The sequence below is a fragment of the Ranitomeya variabilis genome, chromosome 8, assembly GCF_051348905.1.
Source record: "Ranitomeya variabilis isolate aRanVar5 chromosome 8, aRanVar5.hap1, whole genome shotgun sequence".
Taxonomy (NCBI): domain Eukaryota; kingdom Metazoa; phylum Chordata; class Amphibia; order Anura; family Dendrobatidae; genus Ranitomeya; species Ranitomeya variabilis.
Window position 1 is genome coordinate 201832210 of NC_135239.1, and position 18431 is coordinate 201850640.

The window sequence follows — 18431 nt, forward strand, 5'->3', positions numbered from 1 at the left end:
TATTTGTGAATGCTACAAGCCACCCTTCTAATCAAAGAGACTTGCATTTCCTGTTCACCACGACAAACAATTTCTAGTAAGATGACGACATGGGAAACACAAGTTGGTATAAAGGGGCTGGAACAAAGCAGAAGGTTCACACTTTTTATTTTTATTGTCACTATCTTTTTGCACCCTCAATCCTAAACTTCTGGCACTAAAATGTCAAAACCTTCGGGCCTGTGTTTAATTCTTCACTTCACAGTGTATCAAGCACCAGTGTTTTTTTTTCTATGTATTGGTTTTAAATAACCATTTATTTATATATATTTATATATATTTTTATATATATTGATGTATAAAAATTGATAATATGCTGTATTATAAGAAAGGAACCAGGAGTGGGCGAAAAGGGAAGAAAAAAAGCAAATAAAGGAGTTGTCAATGCAATAAATAAATTCCAAAATAAAGAAAAAAAAAAACAACAAAAACAGTAGATCTGTATAAAAAGTAGATTTAGGTGCACATCCAATGACAAATGATCTCTAGGTAAATGCTATAAAATAATGGAATACGCAATTGTTAAGGGTTAATCTTGATGGTATGATGTTTTATGATAGCCAGGTTCCCAAGTGGAGCAGAATTGGTCTTGGGAGTAGCACTAATTTGGGGTCCAGGAAGGAAAAAAAAAAATTTCATTCAAAGGAAACGAAAAAATAATAATAATAATAATCCAAGAATAGAAAGACGAGGCAGGCGGGTGTCTGGGAATTCCTGACCGCGATTCGGAGTCTATTCTGCCCAATGTATGTGCAATATTTTTTTTTTCTGTTCTTTTCAGAAAGACTCGTCATTCACAACGGACATGTCGCCCTTAGGGGTTGAGGAACGGGAGGAACCCTTGTCTGTGAATTCTGAGCCAGAGCCGCTCTGGTTCTGCTGTTCCGAGCCCGCGCTGGAGGTGACTGTGGAGGACGAGGTGGAAGAAGAACGAGTCTTTTCTTTAAAGTCTGTGATAATTACGGTCACGTTGCCCACTGTTACTGCGAGTTGTTGTGCAGTACTTCTGTCCACGTTCTTCAGTCTGGGCCTGAAATAAGGAGAAAAATAAAAAAATAAAGAACCACCGTGAATACAGATTAATTAATGGAGAGTCCGTTGGGCTCTAACACATGCCTAGAGGAGATCAATGGGTCAGTGTGGACCTATAGGACCCATGTCAGACAACCCTTTATAAAAGTTATTCAAGGGGTTACCTTAAGATACAACTAATTAGCATTAGATAACTCTCCAACTGATGCAACTACAACTCCCATGATGCTAACAGTCAAAGGACGCCACGTCAGGGTAGGAGAAAAAAAATGAAAAAAAATCACAAAAACAATCATGCATTTAGTAGAAAGTGATCGGATGGTGATAAACCTTTTCTCGGCAAACCCTTCTACCCACAAACGCCACTGGCATTTTTTGGGTCAAGTTTAAAATTAGTTAGTTCCTCTTCTTGTCCTTCATTTTGCACTAAGCCAATATTTGCTAGATGGCACTATTACCACATCATACAATATATTCATAGAAAGCAACCTACCCACAACATGAGGATCAATGCACAGAACATAATGGACCCATCAGATCAAAAAGGACTATTCACTATTACTTCCCCACATAAGGGTCTTAGTACTTGGCAAAAATCATCTCATACTAGAGAGTAGGGCAAAGATGGTTATTCTCATCTTGATAAAGATTGCAAAGTGCTTGTGAAAACTTCTAAAAATCCTCATTGTTCTCAATAATAGAGGCTTTTTATTGCTTACTGCTCTTTGCTTAGGTTACTGGCCACCGCGGTAGTCTATCAGAAGGTGGTTGGTCTCCTAGGCATGGAGAGTAGCACTTACAAGCTCTGTGTTTTATAGCTTGCAAGCGCTGCTCTAAAGCTGACCAGTTGATGGATCCGGTGGGATTCAGTGCCACGGTGGTCTTCTGATGCTGCAGAGGCAAAGCTGACTCTGGTTGTAGCACGGAGTTCGAACCAGAGATGCGATCATGCCACTGGTTCAACCTGTCAATGTCCAGGAGTGCGGGGAGCTAGGATGTAAGAGCAGTGCGATTCTTAAGATTGAAAATGAGAATAACCCTTTCATAGAACTAGTCTGTGACTAAAAGTGGGCTACACGATCCTTCCCAAAACCTCTATGAACATTCAATTAGATCATGGCAAGAGTCAGTAAGTCAACGATAGACACTTCCATAGTGGCTACGTTTTGTGCAGACTGGAGCAACTATGGTTGATACTGGGGGAACAGCAGTAAGCAATGTCGATACCGTGGCTAGCATTGGGGTTGGCATTTTAATATGGCTACGGTGGGATTTGGACATCTACATGGCATAGATGATGAGGCCTGGAAGTCACCATAGTTTGGTTAGCATTGAAAAAAAATAATAAAAAAAATTAGAGCTGCTCTATTTTTGACCAGCCTCATATAGAAGCTTAAGGACTTGATAATGGCTTCTAAATTCTAACAGAATTTTTGATGTCCCAATGGGTCTTTCCGAAATAAAAAAAAGTAAACACTACCGTTCCTCAAACTCACCTTGAAGTGTGGTTAAAGTTACTGATCTTTGTTGCATTTGCGGACTGAATACTGTTCATTTCATGTTCAGGGTTTCGGTGTATATCCAGCTTTGGTCTGTGGAGACACAACCAACATTATGGTGCACTTAGAACTGGTCAATACATGCAATTGTGTAAGAACATCAGTTTGGTTAATGTAGGTAGTGTTGTGGAGAGCCGATGGCAGCTGCCATCATGTATTCCATCATCACTAAAAACTTGAGAAGCGTGGAAGGTCCACTCACTTGCCTTAATGGTGCACCATGCATAGTCAGTCAACTTTGTTAAAACATTCACATAGAAAGAAGTAGGCAGAAAAAGTGAACCCTAGTCCAAAAAAAGTCTCCAAAATTTGACTTTTACAAACCCTTAAGTTAAGAATAATAGTTAGGGAAAGTTCCAACCTCAAACTCTGAAATAATGGGACCAGCTTCATAAAGATGAATAGGAGTGCCAGAAAAGGGCAATTGGCTTTTCTTCAGAAATGACTACTCGTCTCCATAAAATGACACTCGACCTAAGTGGTCACGGCACCATCGAATATACCTTTAAAACCTACCTGAAGGTTACAAAATAAAAAAAAAAAGAAAGCAGATATCATCTGATGACCCCTTTAAATATGTTATTTCCACCAAAAAAAAAAAAAAAAAACACAAGGTTTTTAGAAAAGTGCTTTCAACAAGTAGTCCTCCAAGAATCTGACTGCGAGACTAGTGTCCTCCTCCCATCTCACGGTCCAGTCTTTCTTTGGCTAGAAATTAGTAGAGGGCATAGTTGACTGTCGTTTTATATTTCCAAAACTTCATATAATACAAGGAGAAAGGCGGCAAAATAATTTGGATATCCCTTCGATTGCAATGGGATAGAAAAGGCTTAAAAAGAAGCTCTGAGGAGCCCCCTTTTCTATAAGATTAGCTGATGGTGATCTCCTGAATGAATGAATGAAGGACGTTCCTTCATGAACTTAGAAAGCCAAAATTTTTTCTTTTCACATAAATGTAAAATAATAAAAACGGGTTTTCTCAAAGTCCCCAATTAAAATGAATCTAGACTACCAGCACCCTCGGCAAAAAAGTGGATTTTTGTCAGGAGGGAGCTTCTGCCAGCCCGATAATTTGGAAATTAAATATTACATGCCAGCCAATAATATGTTCCATATAATACAAAAATAATCAAGAGAGTCACAGCGAGAGCCATCTATAAAGCAGATTTCCATTTTGGCTCAAAGTGGTGGATTCTTTTCTATCCCTTTTATAGAGCTTATGGGACAGAAGTTAACCATGAAATAATTCCTTTAAAAAGAGTAAACATTTTTAGTAATCTTGTGCCGCACGCAGTCATGATACTTTGCAAACAATTTTAGTTAGGGGATTTGTCATCATTCCTGTATAAAAAAAAAAAAAAAAAAATTAATGTAAGTGGCTTCCAAACCCCTGCTTTTCCCCAGCAGCATGGATAACAGAATGTTCTCAAATTTTTAGTACATCTGATGGCCATGAAAGGCTCAGCACTTGCATCCTCCTCGGAGTGTTGTGTTCCCCAGAGTTAGGACGAATTCAGACATCCATGCAAATCCATCAGAGATCGGACAGCAATGCACGGACTGGCCGTGGGTCTCCCGCTCTGGTTGGGAGAGTTGCGGACAGTCCATGAATTGCGGTTCTGCCTCGGAAAGAGTTGCATGGATGTCCAAATGTGCAGTTACGGAGACTCAGGTGCTGAGCCGACCTTTTCACTGACATCCTCTGTACTCCAAATTAGTAAGTTTTGATATATCACTGCAGCTAAAGGCAGGAAAATAGACTGGGGTAAAGCTGGGGCTTGAAAACAACTTACATTCAATACTTTTTTTCCCCCAACACAGGAATAAAGACAAGTCCTCTAATAAGTGGCAAAAAATGTCCGCACCACTCATGGCTTGACATCTATGGATCCGGGAATTATACCCCTTACGTGATGCCAGTTCCAAGATCCCAAAGAGCCCACTTGGAAACAGCATATATAGAAAAGGGTAGAAAGCGTCCAAGGGTTGATGATGAAAAGTTCAAACGTTTTTATTCTGCCAAACAGATGCAATGTTTCGACCTATTGTAGGTGTTTTTCAAGCATGCCGTCTGACTTTTTCTACAAGTCCCCAATTAAGGCGATTTGCAAACTTTCATAAAACTTTCCATGCTGGATACAATGATTAAAACATTAGAAGAGGTCTGTAATTTTTATTGTAAGTATACGATAAAATAGTCCAGAAAAATCACATTGTAGGATTTTTACATAATGAATTTGAATTTTATTGCAGGAAATAAGTATTTGATACAATAAAAAAAACAGAATTTAATATTTGGTACAGAAACTTTTGTTTGTAATCACAGAGGTCAGTCAGACGTTTCCTGTAAGTCATGACCAAGTTTGCACACACTGCAGCAGGGATTTTGGCCCACTCCTCCATACAGATGTTCTCCAGGTCTTCTAGGTTATGGGGCCGTCACTGGGCAACATGGAGTTTCAGCTCCCTCCAAAGATTTTCTATTGGGTTCAGGTCTGGAGACTGGTTAGGCCACTCCAGGACCTTGAAATGCTTCTTATGGAGCCGCTCCTTAGTTGCCCTGGCTGTGTGTTTCGGGTCATTGTAATGCTGGAAGACCCAGCCACGACCCATCGTCAATGCTCTTACTAAGGGAAGGAAGTTGTTGGCCAAAATCTCACGATACATGACCCAATCCATCCACCCTTCAATACGGTGCAGTTGCCCTGTCCCCATTGCAGAAAAGCACCCCCGAAGTATGACGTTTCCCCCACCATACTTCACTGGTGGGATGATGTTCTTGGGGTTGTACTCATCCTTTTTTTCTCCAAATACTGCGAGTGGAGTCGATAACAAAAAGTTCTATTTTGGTCTCATAAGACCACATGACCTTCTCCCATGCCTCCTCTGGATCATCCAGATGTCATTGGTGACGGACAAATGGGCCTGGACATGGGCTGGGTGAGCAGGGGGAGCTTGCATGCCCTGCAGGATGTTAATCCATGACAGCATAGTGTGTTACTAATGGTAATGTTTGAGACTGTGGTTCCAGCTCTCTTCAGGTCATTGACCAGGTCCTCCCGTATAGTTCTGGGCTGATTCCTGACCTTTCTCAATCATCCTTACCCCACGAGGCGAGATCTACAATGGAGCACCAGACCGAGGAAGACAGTCATCATGTGTTTCTTTCATTTTCTAATAATTGTGCCAACAGTTGTTGACTTCTCACCAAGCTGATTGGCTATTGTCCTGTAGCCCATCCCTGCCCTGTGCAGGTCTATAATTTTGTCCCTGGTGTCCTTAGACAGCTCTTTGGTCTTGACCATGGTGGAGAGGTTGGAGTGTGTGAACAGGTGTCTTATACAGGTAACGAGTTCAAACAGGTGCAATTAATACAAGTCATGAGTGCAGACTAGGAAGGCTTCTGAATTCTGAAAGAAAACTAACAGGTCTGTGAGAGCCGGAATGGTCACTGGTTGGTCGGTGATCAAATACTTATTTCATGCAATCAAATGCAATTTAATTATGTACAAATCATACAATTTGATTTTCAGTTTTTTTATTTTTAGATTCTGTCTCTCACAGGTGAAGTGTACCTACGATAAAAATTACAGACCTCTCCATTCTTTGTAGGTGGGAAAACTGGCAAAATCAGCAGTGTATCAAATACTTATGTTTCTCACTGTATAATAAATATGCCGGAGTGTCTTATCAGCCATATCCTCCTTCTCCTCCTCTCGCTTCCTCAAACTCAATGTGGACAAATCCAAATCTGAACTCATTATCTTTCCTCCATCTCATAGATCTTCCTTACCTGACCTACAGTATCTATCGCAATTAACGACATCACGCTTTCCCCCGTACCAGAAGTCCGCTGCCTCGGAGTAACCTTTGACTGTCAAAAATATCTCCAGAATCCGTCCTTTCCTCAACGTCAATCTACTAAAATACTTGTGCATGCCCTCATCATTTCCCGCCTTGACTACTGCAACATCCTTTTCTGTGGCCTCCCTGCTAACACCCTTGCATCTCTCCAGTCCATCCTTAACTCTGCTGCCCGACTAATTCATCTCTCTCCTCGCTACTCCTCCACTTCTCCCCACTGCAAATTTCTTCACTGGCTCCCATTTTCTCAGCGTATCCAGTTCAAATTACTAATACTGACCTATGCAAATTGCCTCTTCTGAGAAAAAGAGGACTTAACTCTATAGCGCCACCTGTTGGAAGTAGCGATCCTACAAGTCACAATCAACCCTTTAACGGGTCGTGCAATATGACTTAGGATAAAAGCCAAATCAGTATCTCAATTCGCAGACACGGTGTTTCGGGCTGTTGGCCCTCGTCAGTGCGAAGCATGAGAACTGATTTGGCTAGGTGAGCAAAGCCATCTATAACCTGTCTCCTCCATATATCTCTGAACTAATCTCCTGATATCTTCCCTCACGTAATCTCCGGTCCTCCCAAGACCTCCTTCTCTCCTCCACACTTATTCGCTCCTCACCCAACCGCCTCCAAGACTTCTCCCGAATATCCCCCATCCTCTGGAATTCTTTGCCCCAACACGTCCGACTATCAACCACATTCGGATCCTTCAGACGGAACCTGAAAACTCATCTCTTCAGGAAAGCCTACAGCCTGCACTGACCCCGCTGCCTCCTCACCACTACTGAAGCTACCGCCTCACCAACACCGGAGCTACCGCAACCCCCAACCTACTGTCTCCTTCCCCATAATCCTGCAGAATGAAAGCCCGCAAGGGCAGGGTCCTCGCCCCTCTGTATCAGTCTGTCATTGTTAGTTTGTTTACTGTAAGTGATATCTGTAATTTGTATGTAACCCCTTCTCATGTACAGCACCATTGAATCAATGGTGCTATATATTTTTTATAACATATTTAATACATAAGAAATACTATATATACACGTCATCCCCTTTATGAAATGTGTGCCCTGTCCGTACCCTCTTTGCAAGCGGTTCAGGTACTTTGAGCACGTTCAGCCCTTGGTTACTTTCGATAAATCTTGAAAATCCCAGACAAATCCCTTCAACGGTCTTTTTTTCTATATATCGTTCCCTGTACTCCAACTACTAATAATCCCAATTAGGCCTTCTCTCAATAACAATTTTTCTGCGATGCCTCTCGGGCCTGTGAAATGGGATTTAAACCCCCCCCCCCAAAAAAAACACATGAACTCTGAGCCAAGTGCTTTCTCCGAACACACAAAGGAATCCTTTGCGTCAACATACGCGCATCTTGTGGCCCACGTATCCCAGAATTCCCCTCGCGCCTGTGTTTTGGAATGTAAATTAGCTATTGAAACCGTGGCAACAAATACACAGCCTCCCAATATAAAGTAATTATGGGCTCTTCAGCCCCAAATGTGAGCGTTTCTCACATGCGAGAGCAAACAATGAGGCACTTTTATTCCCGAACAATAAGGGTTTTCACTCCCCGTCTTGGTTCCTACAGCTGCCGGGCCCGCCATGTTTACAATGACACAATTTACACTTACAGAGAACTGAAGGTTTGTTGTCAGTGATGGAAGCGGGGGCCCTGTTTATTTCCCCCTCTGTTCCCTGCCCTCCATTTGATAATAAAGGCTTCTAAATAAACCGGGCCCAGGATTCAGACGATCGACATCTTGGGACTAAGGAGAAAATTATAGAGTGGCAATTCTTAGGGTTACTGAACCGTGTAATGCGCACACACGCTTTCTGGTCTAGGCCCGGCCTCGAGTAAGTGACATAAGAGGCCGCTCTGTGGGAGGCTTTCTCCTGCGGATAAGGCAATCCTCGTTATTCCCAGCCCCTCAGTCCTGCAGGCCTGCCAGATTCTAGCTTACCTCAGAGAAGCCTTATCAAGACATCTTTGAAAGAAAGCCTACCCACTATGCAAGCGTCACGTTAGTAACCCGAGGACATTTTAGGCCTAAAAAAAAAAAATAATGTTTATCTCTAAAGGAGTCAGAGCTTGGGTTTGTCCAACTCTCCTGCATCAATGGAATTGAAAACATGCCGCTAAAGGGATCTTGTACCAAGTTTGGAAGGTCTCCTAAACCCTTCCCAATTGCTGGGGTCTGTGTGCTAGGACCCCCTACTGATCCAGAGCTTGGAAGAGCCCCTTGTAAATGGAGCAGTGGTCGATCATGTGCTCCTCCTCTCCATTCATTTTCTATGGGACTGCCAGAAATGGATGATGGCATCGTTTGGTTGGTCTGCAGCATTCCCTTTAAGAATTAATGAAGTTGAGGTCCACCACTGACCACTGCTCCATTATCTTACACAGATCTTGTACAATTTTCTTGTTTCGGTCTCCCTCTGCTTTTACAGACATCGCAGGGATTATGTGCAAACCTCATTTATTTTGAGAGATAAAGCTGTACAAAGCGCAAAATAATTACAAGGTCTAGATTCCAGCCATATACTAACAAGATTAAAATCCAAATTCAACATTATACTCACATATAGCACCATTAATTTCATAGCACTTTTCAGACATCACTGTCCCCATTGGGGCTCACAATCTACATTCCCTATCAGCATGTCTTTGGAATGTGCGAGGAAACCCACTCAAACACGGGGACAACATACTTTCTTCTGCCAAAAACCTTTTGTCTAGCTTGTACCCCAGAAGAAGCCTTGAAGCGAAACACTTAGTTGGGCTTGTGAAAAGTACGCCGCCGTTTGTAATGTTTTATGGTGAACTTGGATTTTAGTCTCTTGAGTATTTTGAATAAACCTTACTGGAATCGGGATCTTGGAATGGATTTACAGCATGTACAACTTTGTCTCTTCGAACAGCTGAGGTTTGCACAGCAACCCCATGAAAATCCTGAAAAGAAGTAGAGTGGCGTAAAATCTAAATCCATTAAATAAGTGTGTGTAACCACAGGACAATGACTCAAATATTGAACAATATTTTCCAGGTGAAAAAAAAAAAAAATTCTAATTATATCGTGTGACAACGTAGAGTTATGTTTTTATAAAATTTACTGTTTCGGGAAATAATTTTGGACTCTGGTTCCCGACCCGAGAGCTTCGTTGACTGTTTTAGGTATTAGGTGGTATATTATTTTCATAAATACAGAATATTGTTCAATGTGCTAAAAGAACATTAACCCTATAAATAAATGTTAGGGGTGGACAAGAGACCCCCACTATTAGTCTACAGCATCAGAAACATGATCAATACCTCAAAAAGAAGTCTTGCAGAGGAGTTTGGTTGACCTTCCGCAGATCTGTTCAATTTTCACACAATTGAAAAATTGGATTAGTCAAGTGGGTGGGTTTTGACTATATTTTAGTCCTACTACCGAGGGGAGGCTCCTGCTGCAGCCGGTTGTCTTACAGCCACACATAAGATAGTCCCGATGGTTAGAACCGAGCAATAAATAAATGGATAGGGGACAACTTATGAATTTAGGATTAACCCTTTCAAGGAACAAGTAGGACTTCTTAAAACTCAAAAAGAAAACAGAATTCTAGGGGGAAATTTTGAAATTCTAAGCAATCGTAATAACAAAAAAAACATTTTTCAACAATCTTGTGCTCACTCAACGATTTGTCAATTCCGCTCACAATATTTACCCCACAACTGAAAAATTGTGAATGCCACCCATGTGCAAACGCAGAAAACGATCGGGTACAAAGCTACATGTTTGAAACAAAGAACCTTTATATTTTGTGGCACTAGACACTAAAGGACCGGATTCATTAAGTTTTGCGTTGTACATGTACTCCTAATGAAGGGGTCGTTTTGGAGTAGGATGTGCCAAATTAATTAAGAGGGATGCCACTTAATGAATATGACGCATCTTTTCAGTGGTGTGCTCTTCCTTACGTCTTGCCAGAAATGCTACTAAAGTCAGGGACTGAAGTAATACTTCCGGCTTAAAAAAAAATGCTGCTATTATTGATGAATTTGATGGGCGGACATTGCCACACTCCATCCTGGGTCCACCCCAGCTTCTCCCATTTTGACCGAGCTGCCTGAAAATGATGTGAAAATGCCAAAAGTTGCTAAAGCTTAGTGCAACTTTGTGTTGTGCAGACTTTTTTGCAGCTTTTTCAAGTGTTTTACACAAAACACTTTAATGAATCGAGACTCAAAAGCATTATCCAAAAGGAGCTGTCAACTTAAAAAAAAAAACACAATAGGAAAAAAGAAAACCACACACGTTGAGCCTAGAATGGCAGCCGTGTAGACTCACGGCTGCCATTCATATCAGGACCAGATGTCGAGATAGGGCAGTATGAATTTTTTGGTGTACTTTTCTCACACGTCTAAAGATTTTTTTTTATAAGTCGACAACCCCTTAAAAAAACACACAAAAAAAACCAAACAAAAAAACATTGTACCTACTAGTTTTGAAAAGATTCGCGTACAAGTCACAGCTGACCAATATCTGGTTGGCGTAAGGTCATGCATACTATAGCTGCTTCGCCTGACCCTATCGGGGAGACAGAGTTAGTGACCAGATTTAGTCTAGATCTGTCCCCTTGAGAGGTGTGAACCTGCGCAGAGCTAAGCACTTGGCATCGTAAGATGAGGACACGGGTCAACTGGCCAAAAGTTACACAGCCTGTTCTTCTCCAAGGGTCTTGATAAGATACAATAGGGAGGGATTCGGTGAGAAAGGATACTATCGTCATAGTGTAAAACCTCCTGCTTTAGTGCCCCAAAATGTACATTTTTGAAACATTTAACACCAGGACTCAACCACATCAGACGCTCTGTAGCCATCATAACAATCAGCATCATGTGCCAAAACCTGGTGGCCACTCAATGTCCTGCACTTACCGTGTCTTTTTGTAAGTTGTCTTCTTGACAACACTTGTACTAATCTCCCGCTCAGGCTTTTCTTTTACATGCCTCTCTCTCTCAACTCTCTGTTCTTTTTCAGGTTTCTCTTTATCAGTCTTAACCTTCTCTGTTTTTTCTCTGCCCATCTTTTCCTTGTCCATTTTCTCACGGTCTAGCCTTTCACGATCCAGTTTCTCCCTGTCTAGTTTTTCCCTGTCTATCTTTTCGCGATCTATTCGCTCTCGGTCCAGCGTTTCCATTTTTTCCCGGTCAAGCTTTTCCATTTTTTCCCGGTCAAGCTTTTCCATTTTTTCCCGGTCAAGCTTTTCCATTTTTTCCCGGTCAAGCTTTTCCATTTTTTCCCGGTCAAGCTTTTCCATTTTTTCCCGGTCAAGCTTTTCCATTTTTTCCCGGTCAAGCTTTTCCATTTTTTCCCGGTCAAGCTTTTCCATTTTTTCCCGGTCAAGCTTTTCCATTTTTTCCCGGTCAAGCTTATCCCTGTCCAGTTTCTCTCTGTCCAGCTTGTCTTTCTCGGGTTTTTCCTTTTCTAGTTTTTCTTTGTCTGTTCTCTCCTTTTCAGGTTTTTCAATTCGCTCTTTTTTCTCCTTCTTTGGAGGTGGCGGGGTGGCATACTGCTGGGCAACTTGCTGCGCCACTAACTGGGAGTTTATTCTAGGCTTCCTAAGAAAGAAACAAAAAAAAAAAAAATGAATATTAGTTAAGCAAACAGGTACAAACCTAAAAAGATTATTTGTACAATAGGTTCACAAAGTTATTAAGATCCAGTAATGAAGAGGATATTTTTGGACAAGAATGGCCGATTTGTTCCGAAGACACACGGTTAGCACCCGAGCATGCTCAGATAACAGCGTATCCCAGCACGTTCGCTCATCATTATACAGCACTAGTATGACGCAATAAGCACAAAATACATTTCCCCCAATAAGAAAAATTACCGTAAGTAATTGTCAAAATTCCATAATGGGTAAAGCATTGACCTATAAAGTGACAGTTCTACAGAAAAACAGTTCGTGGGCAATCACTTGTAAATAGCACTGCCTTTGTCTTTCATTCAGCTCCAGAGTAACTTCCTCCCAAAAAGTATACCCACTAGGATCGCCTACGGTGAAAATACAGATTAAAGATGAAGACGACTTAGAAGTAGCAATCACAAAAGTCAATATCAATCCTTTAACGAGCCTTGCCACACGATACAGAGTAAAAGCCAAACGTGAATCTCTACTTGGATACACGTGTTTCGGGGTGTTGCCCCTCCTCAGCACAAAGCAAGAGATCAGATTTGGTTGTATGAGAGATGCCGGACTGGTGTCTAAAGGTACCGTCACACTAAGCAACGTCGCCAGCGATCTGTGACGTTGCAGCGTCCTAGGGAGCGAGATCGCTGTATTTGACACGCAGCAGCGATCAGAATCCCGCTGTGAAATTGCTGGTCGCTGCTAGAAGGTCTGCACATTATTTGGTCGCTAGGTCGCCGTGTATCGCCGTGTTTGACGGCAAAAGCAACCATACCAGCGATATTTTACACTGGTAACCAGGGTAAACATCGGGTTACTAAGCGCAGGGCCGCGCTTAGTAACCCGATGTTTACCCTGGTTACCAGCGTAAAATGTAAAAAAAAAACAAACAGTACATACTCACATGCTTCCCCCGGCGTCTCCTTCCCACACTGACTGAGCGCCGCAAATTGAAAGTGAAAGCACAGCACAGCGGTGACGTCACCGCTGTGCCCTGCTACTGCCGGCGCTCAGTCATTACAGGAAGCGGACGCCGGGGGACGCATGTAAGTATGTACTTACATTTTACGCTGGTAACCAGGGTAAACATCGGGTTACTAAGCGCGGCCCTGCGCTTAGCAACCCGATGTTTACCCTGGTTACCCGGGGACCTCGGCATAGTTGGTCGCTGGAGAGCGGTCTGTGTGACAGCTCTCCAGCGACCACACAGCGACGCTGCAGCGATCGGCATTGCTGTCGCTATCGCTGCAGCGTCGCTTAGTGTGACGGTACCCTAAGGGGCAACATCTCTTCTTGTAGAGAGGGACATGCCAGACATGCAAGTGTAAAGAGACTTAAGGCCCCGTCTCACATAGCGAGATCGCTAGCGAGATCGCTGCTGAGTCACAAGTTTTGTGACGCAACAGCGACCTCCATAGCGATCTCGCTATGTGTGACACGTACCAGCGATCAGGCCCCTGCTGCGAGATCGCTGGTCGTGTCGGAATGGCCTGGACCTTTTTTTGGTCGTTGAGGCCCCGCTGACATTGCTGAATCGGTGTGTGTGACACCGATCCAGCGATGTCTTCACTGGTAACCAGGGTAAACATCGGGTTACTAAGCGCAGGGCCGCGCTTAGTAACCCGATGTTTACCCTGGTTACCAGCGTAAATGTAAAAAAAAACAAACACTACATACTCGCCTTCTGATGTCCGTCAGGTCCCTTGCCGTCTGCTTCCTGCTCTCACTGACTCCCGGCCGTACAGTGAGAAGTGAGAGCACAGCAGTGACGTCACCGCTGCGCTCTCAGTGTACGGCGGCTCAGTCAGAGCAGGAAGCAGACGGCAAGGGACCTGGACACCGAAAGGCGAGTATGTAGTGTTTGTTTTTTTTGGTAACCAGGGTAAACATCGGGTTACTAAGCGCGGCCCTGCGCTTAGTAACCCGATGTTTACCCTGGTTACCGGGTGCTGCAGGGGGACTTCGGCATCGTTGATGACAGTTTCAACGATGCCGAAGTCGTTCCCCTGATCGTTGGTCGCTGGGGAGAGCGGTCTGTGTGACAGCTCCCCAGCGACCACACAGCGACTTACCAACGATCACGGCCAGGTAGTATCGCTGGTCGTGATCGTTGGTAAATCGCTTAGTGAGACGGGGCCTATATAGGCCATACTATGCTCCTTTGGTAAATTAAATATGCAAATTGCCTCTTCAGAAAGGAAGGGGACTAGAACTCTATTGCCATGTACTGGAACTAAAAATCCCGAAAGTAAATACAGTCTGTTGCCACATGACTTTGGATAAAAGCCAAACCAGATACCCAAAACGTTTCTGCAAATAGAGTGTTTTCTCTTCCTCAGTGCGAAGCGAGAGAATGGATTTGGCCCCATGAGTGACCTCTGACAAGGGGTAACTTCTCTCCATGTGGAGAGTGCCATACAAGTCAGCATAAGGAGACTCATAGGCCATCCAATGCTCATCTTGGAACAAAAGTATATTGCACATCGAAAGCAAACATGCCTCGACCTTCTTTGTCTACCGTAAGAACACCACGTTTTCAGCCGATCCTGACAAAATTGGTTGGTTTAACCAACCCCCATCTTATGTGTATTAACACCTTACCTTTAGGCAATATATAAACTCTTGTAGACTAATTCTATATGTATCAGAGTCTGCACATTTATTTTAGTCGATCTTCCTAAAATGGAAATTTTGTTATGTTCCATTTTGGGCAACAGAAAAAAAATAAAAAAAAATAAAAAAAATGGGCTACTGGGAGTCGTGTAACTGGTTTCCACAATCTTCAATATTCTCCTCAGTCATAGTTATAATTCTATGTAGACACATATTTTGGTCACACTTCAACAAGTCTCAAATATTCCATCCAAGGGTGATTTGGTAATAACGAGATACTGGGGATTCATGCGGAGGTTCCGAGTCGGCTGCACTGTAGCAATCGGGGGCCAGACATCAGGAGTCGCCGCGACATAAGTATCAGTCGCATTGTGCTACTTTCCTGCAATGGAAGAAGTGAAAGAAGATACTTAAGTCTGAGAGGAGGTGAAGGCGTCCAGAAGCTAATCTCCGATTCAAGGCACGTTGGTTTCGAGCAGTGCCTTCATCGCAGCACAGCATTGCTCTACACAACAATAGCTGCTGCCGCTTTTCTCCAAGGAGTCGGAATGATTATTTTGTCTCGGGAATGACAGTTTCATACTTATTGAAAGAAATTGTGAGAGTAGGGACTGGTAGAAGCGTTGATGGATCTTAAAAGGATCCAATAACTCAACATCCCACCTTCAACCGCCAATAAAAAAAAAATTCTCATTTTAGGCAACGATGGGTAGTACAGATCAGAAAACACTCCTTTAATCTGGGCTTCAAAAGCAGAAATCGTTAACCCAAAAGGAAATTCAATTAATTGATTTACGTTTTAAGAGATTTGAGGATAGTCAAGAATGAGCCTAAATAATCTGCACATGTAGTTCTAATGTGGCTAAAAGAGAACATAGGAAGAACTGCGAAAACAAAAAATAAATTAGTATACGTGAAGACATTGATATTTCCTCTTCCTTTCAAAGAGCATCAGACTATGAAACATAATACATGGATATTTTTTGGGGGCAGAGTCATTCTTTGTATTGGATTCTTACAAGGTGAAAAAAAAAAATCATTGGTATTTTCTTACACAGACAATACCACACGCAACCTGAAGAAATGAGATAGAGATAGATATAGACATATACAAAAAAAAAAATCATCATGATGTCTAATTGTGGACAGCAAAGAGAAGTAAAGGATTTGTATTAAGTTTGAAAGCTGTTCTCTCTCCGTAAGATAAGTGATTACTTATTCATTTCTTAGGACTCAACTACAGGGACCACCAGCAACTCCGAGAACATGACTCTGAGAATGCGCAGCGCAGAGCTATGCATCCCCTACGGGTCTGCAGAACATAGCCGGGCGCTGTACTCTGGACCATTGGTTATAGATTAGCAGATGTCTCCACACAACCAGAAGCCAAGGGATCTGTCTGACCATTCTATATTCAACGATCTTGGATAGTTCTAATAGTTGGCGGTTTCAACATTTGGTGCCAGAAATACACGGTCTATTTTTGTTAGAATGGTCAGGACAACCAGGCACAAATTGACCATGTACTTGCCCCCCAAACACAGTAGAGAGAAGTCAACTCAAAGAGCAGATGTTGATAGGACTGGGTGACCATCTAATACGTTTGGCCACTGCCTGACTCCTGATATATTTGGATAAGAGAAGAATTGGTCATGTCGATCAAATTTCTAAGTCCGACCTCCAATACGCATTAGACTAACTTCAACAGATGATATCAGGGGAAAAAGAATCATCTGGCATAAGATTTCTGACGAGCAGATCCTCTTGTTCTACAGGAGATGAGCAGTCCCCAGGAATCATCTGCCAGTCGCTCGCTGCAGGACACAGAAGCATGCGGCTGAGCAGGGCTGTGGAGTCGGTAAGCCAAACCTCCAACTCAGACTCCTCAGTTTGAATGACATGGACTCAGACTCCACGACTCCGACTCCACAGCCCTGCGGTTGAGCCAACCAGTCCTGTTCATAGGGGAGTCAGGAGACCTAGATGTCAACCGAAAGATCAGCTGAGTTAAGAAGACTTATCTAATGTTGGGGTCTCCCGACTCCCCCACCCACTCAAAACATGAACGCTTGGCCGAATGTTTGTGTTTTGAAAGCAAAGCGAGGAGAAATACGATGGTGGTTTGGATTCATCAAGACCAGCATTTTACTCAGCAGTTTTGTTCACGGGAGTAAGATGCACCAGAAAAAAAGAGGCTTGTGCTCCCTAATGAACCAGGCACATCTGTGCGCCAGTGTAAGAAATATTTCTTTTAGGTGCTGTGGGATAGCGCTACCTGAGTATGTTGGGGGACACTCGTTTGGCAACGGGATTAAATCATTCAGGCATGGTTTCTCCACATAAACAGTCTATCCGGTTTATTAAACTTCATAAACCGCACCACGAACAGTTCATTATTTACATCAACCACCGACAGTCTGTTCCAATGGCAGATATGTCTCTGCCCGTAACCCCCTTTATCTTGAGTTACCTTACAGGAGCTCCGGCTCCACACACTGACTCATGTCAGTCATGGATCCCAGGGAAAAGCTGCCTCACTGAGATCACTGTCCTTGTGACCAGGGCACTTCAGGTAGTCCAGACCCGCAGTAGGAACTGTGGCTTTCCCAACACAGTAGCCGTCCCAGGCTCTGCAGATACAGCCTCCCCTTGCGCTATTCAGGAAGTCCAGTCCCAGGCACTTCCAACACACAGGCCTTCAGTCCATGGTCTCACCATGTGCTTCCAGGAATCCAGTCCACTCCAGGACATTCCAACACACAGGCCATGCACTCTGAACATGTGACCCAAACCCTGGTAACATTATGTAGCTGTAACCACTTCCATAGATTGGTGGTGTGTGTGATTAGCCAGTCCTACCCAGCTCACCAACTAACCCTGCAAGACTCCCTTTACAAACTATACAAATACTTGTGGGACTACAGGTCCTGGAACATTAATACTACAGGCTTAAAGCGCAGACAACCTCTGCGACACATACCGGCCATTTACAATCATGCCGGACACTTTCATTATCACCATTACAGGTACGCCTCCATGCGTATCCTGAGGGGCACATACAGCGCCCCCTGGCTGTAACATGGGTCACTATCTCAGTGCTTATCTAGATTCCCTATCAGTATGTTTTTGGCGTGTGGGAGGAAACCAGAGAACCCGGAGGAAACCCACACAAACTAACACAGGGAGAACATACAAACTCCTTGCAGATGTGGTTCTTGGTGGGATTTGAACCCAGGACCCCAGCGCTGCAAGGCTACAGTGCCAACCAACCACTGAGCCACCGCGTGCCAACCAACCACTGAGCCACCGTGTGCCAACCAGCCACTGAGCCACCGTGTGCCAACCAACCACTGAGCCACCGTGTGCCAACCATACTCCATTTAGAACTAAATTATAATTTATTTGGTGTAACTTCTGATGAATTTGTTGGCTGCACTTGGATATTTCCCTCCCTGCTAAGCTTCAACTACTTTTCAAAAAGTTGTCATATGGTGTAAACAGGCCAAAAGTCCACAAACATTTGAACAACTACAAGTTGCACAAAAATTTTGCAGCATTTTTATGCCACAATTCAGGCACAAATATCTTGATAATTCGGACTATTGCCTGGTTGCTAGGCAACCCCCACATGTACTTATGCTGGCTAACAGA

At 43.2% G+C, this 18431-nt stretch overlaps 1 protein-coding gene across 2 annotated transcripts in view; it reads right to left on the reverse strand.

Annotated features, from left to right (window-relative positions):
- Positions 1–323: 323 nt before the first annotated feature.
- The window catches only part of RYBP (RING1 and YY1 binding protein), a 66544-nt gene continuing 48436 nt past the window's right edge, over positions 324–18431 (reverse strand). The window contains exons 3-5 of one of the 2 annotated variants that reach the window (XM_077276231.1): positions 11410–12093; positions 2568–2663; positions 324–1069 (exon numbers count right to left, since the gene is read on the reverse strand). In XM_077276231.1, coding sequence (XP_077132346.1) covers positions 817–1069; positions 2568–2663; positions 11410–12093 — 1033 coding nt within the window. In that variant the 3' untranslated portion in view covers positions 324–816. The remainder of the gene's footprint in view (positions 1070–2567; positions 2664–11409; positions 12094–18431) is intronic. The other variant, XM_077276232.1, reaches the window with a different exon arrangement.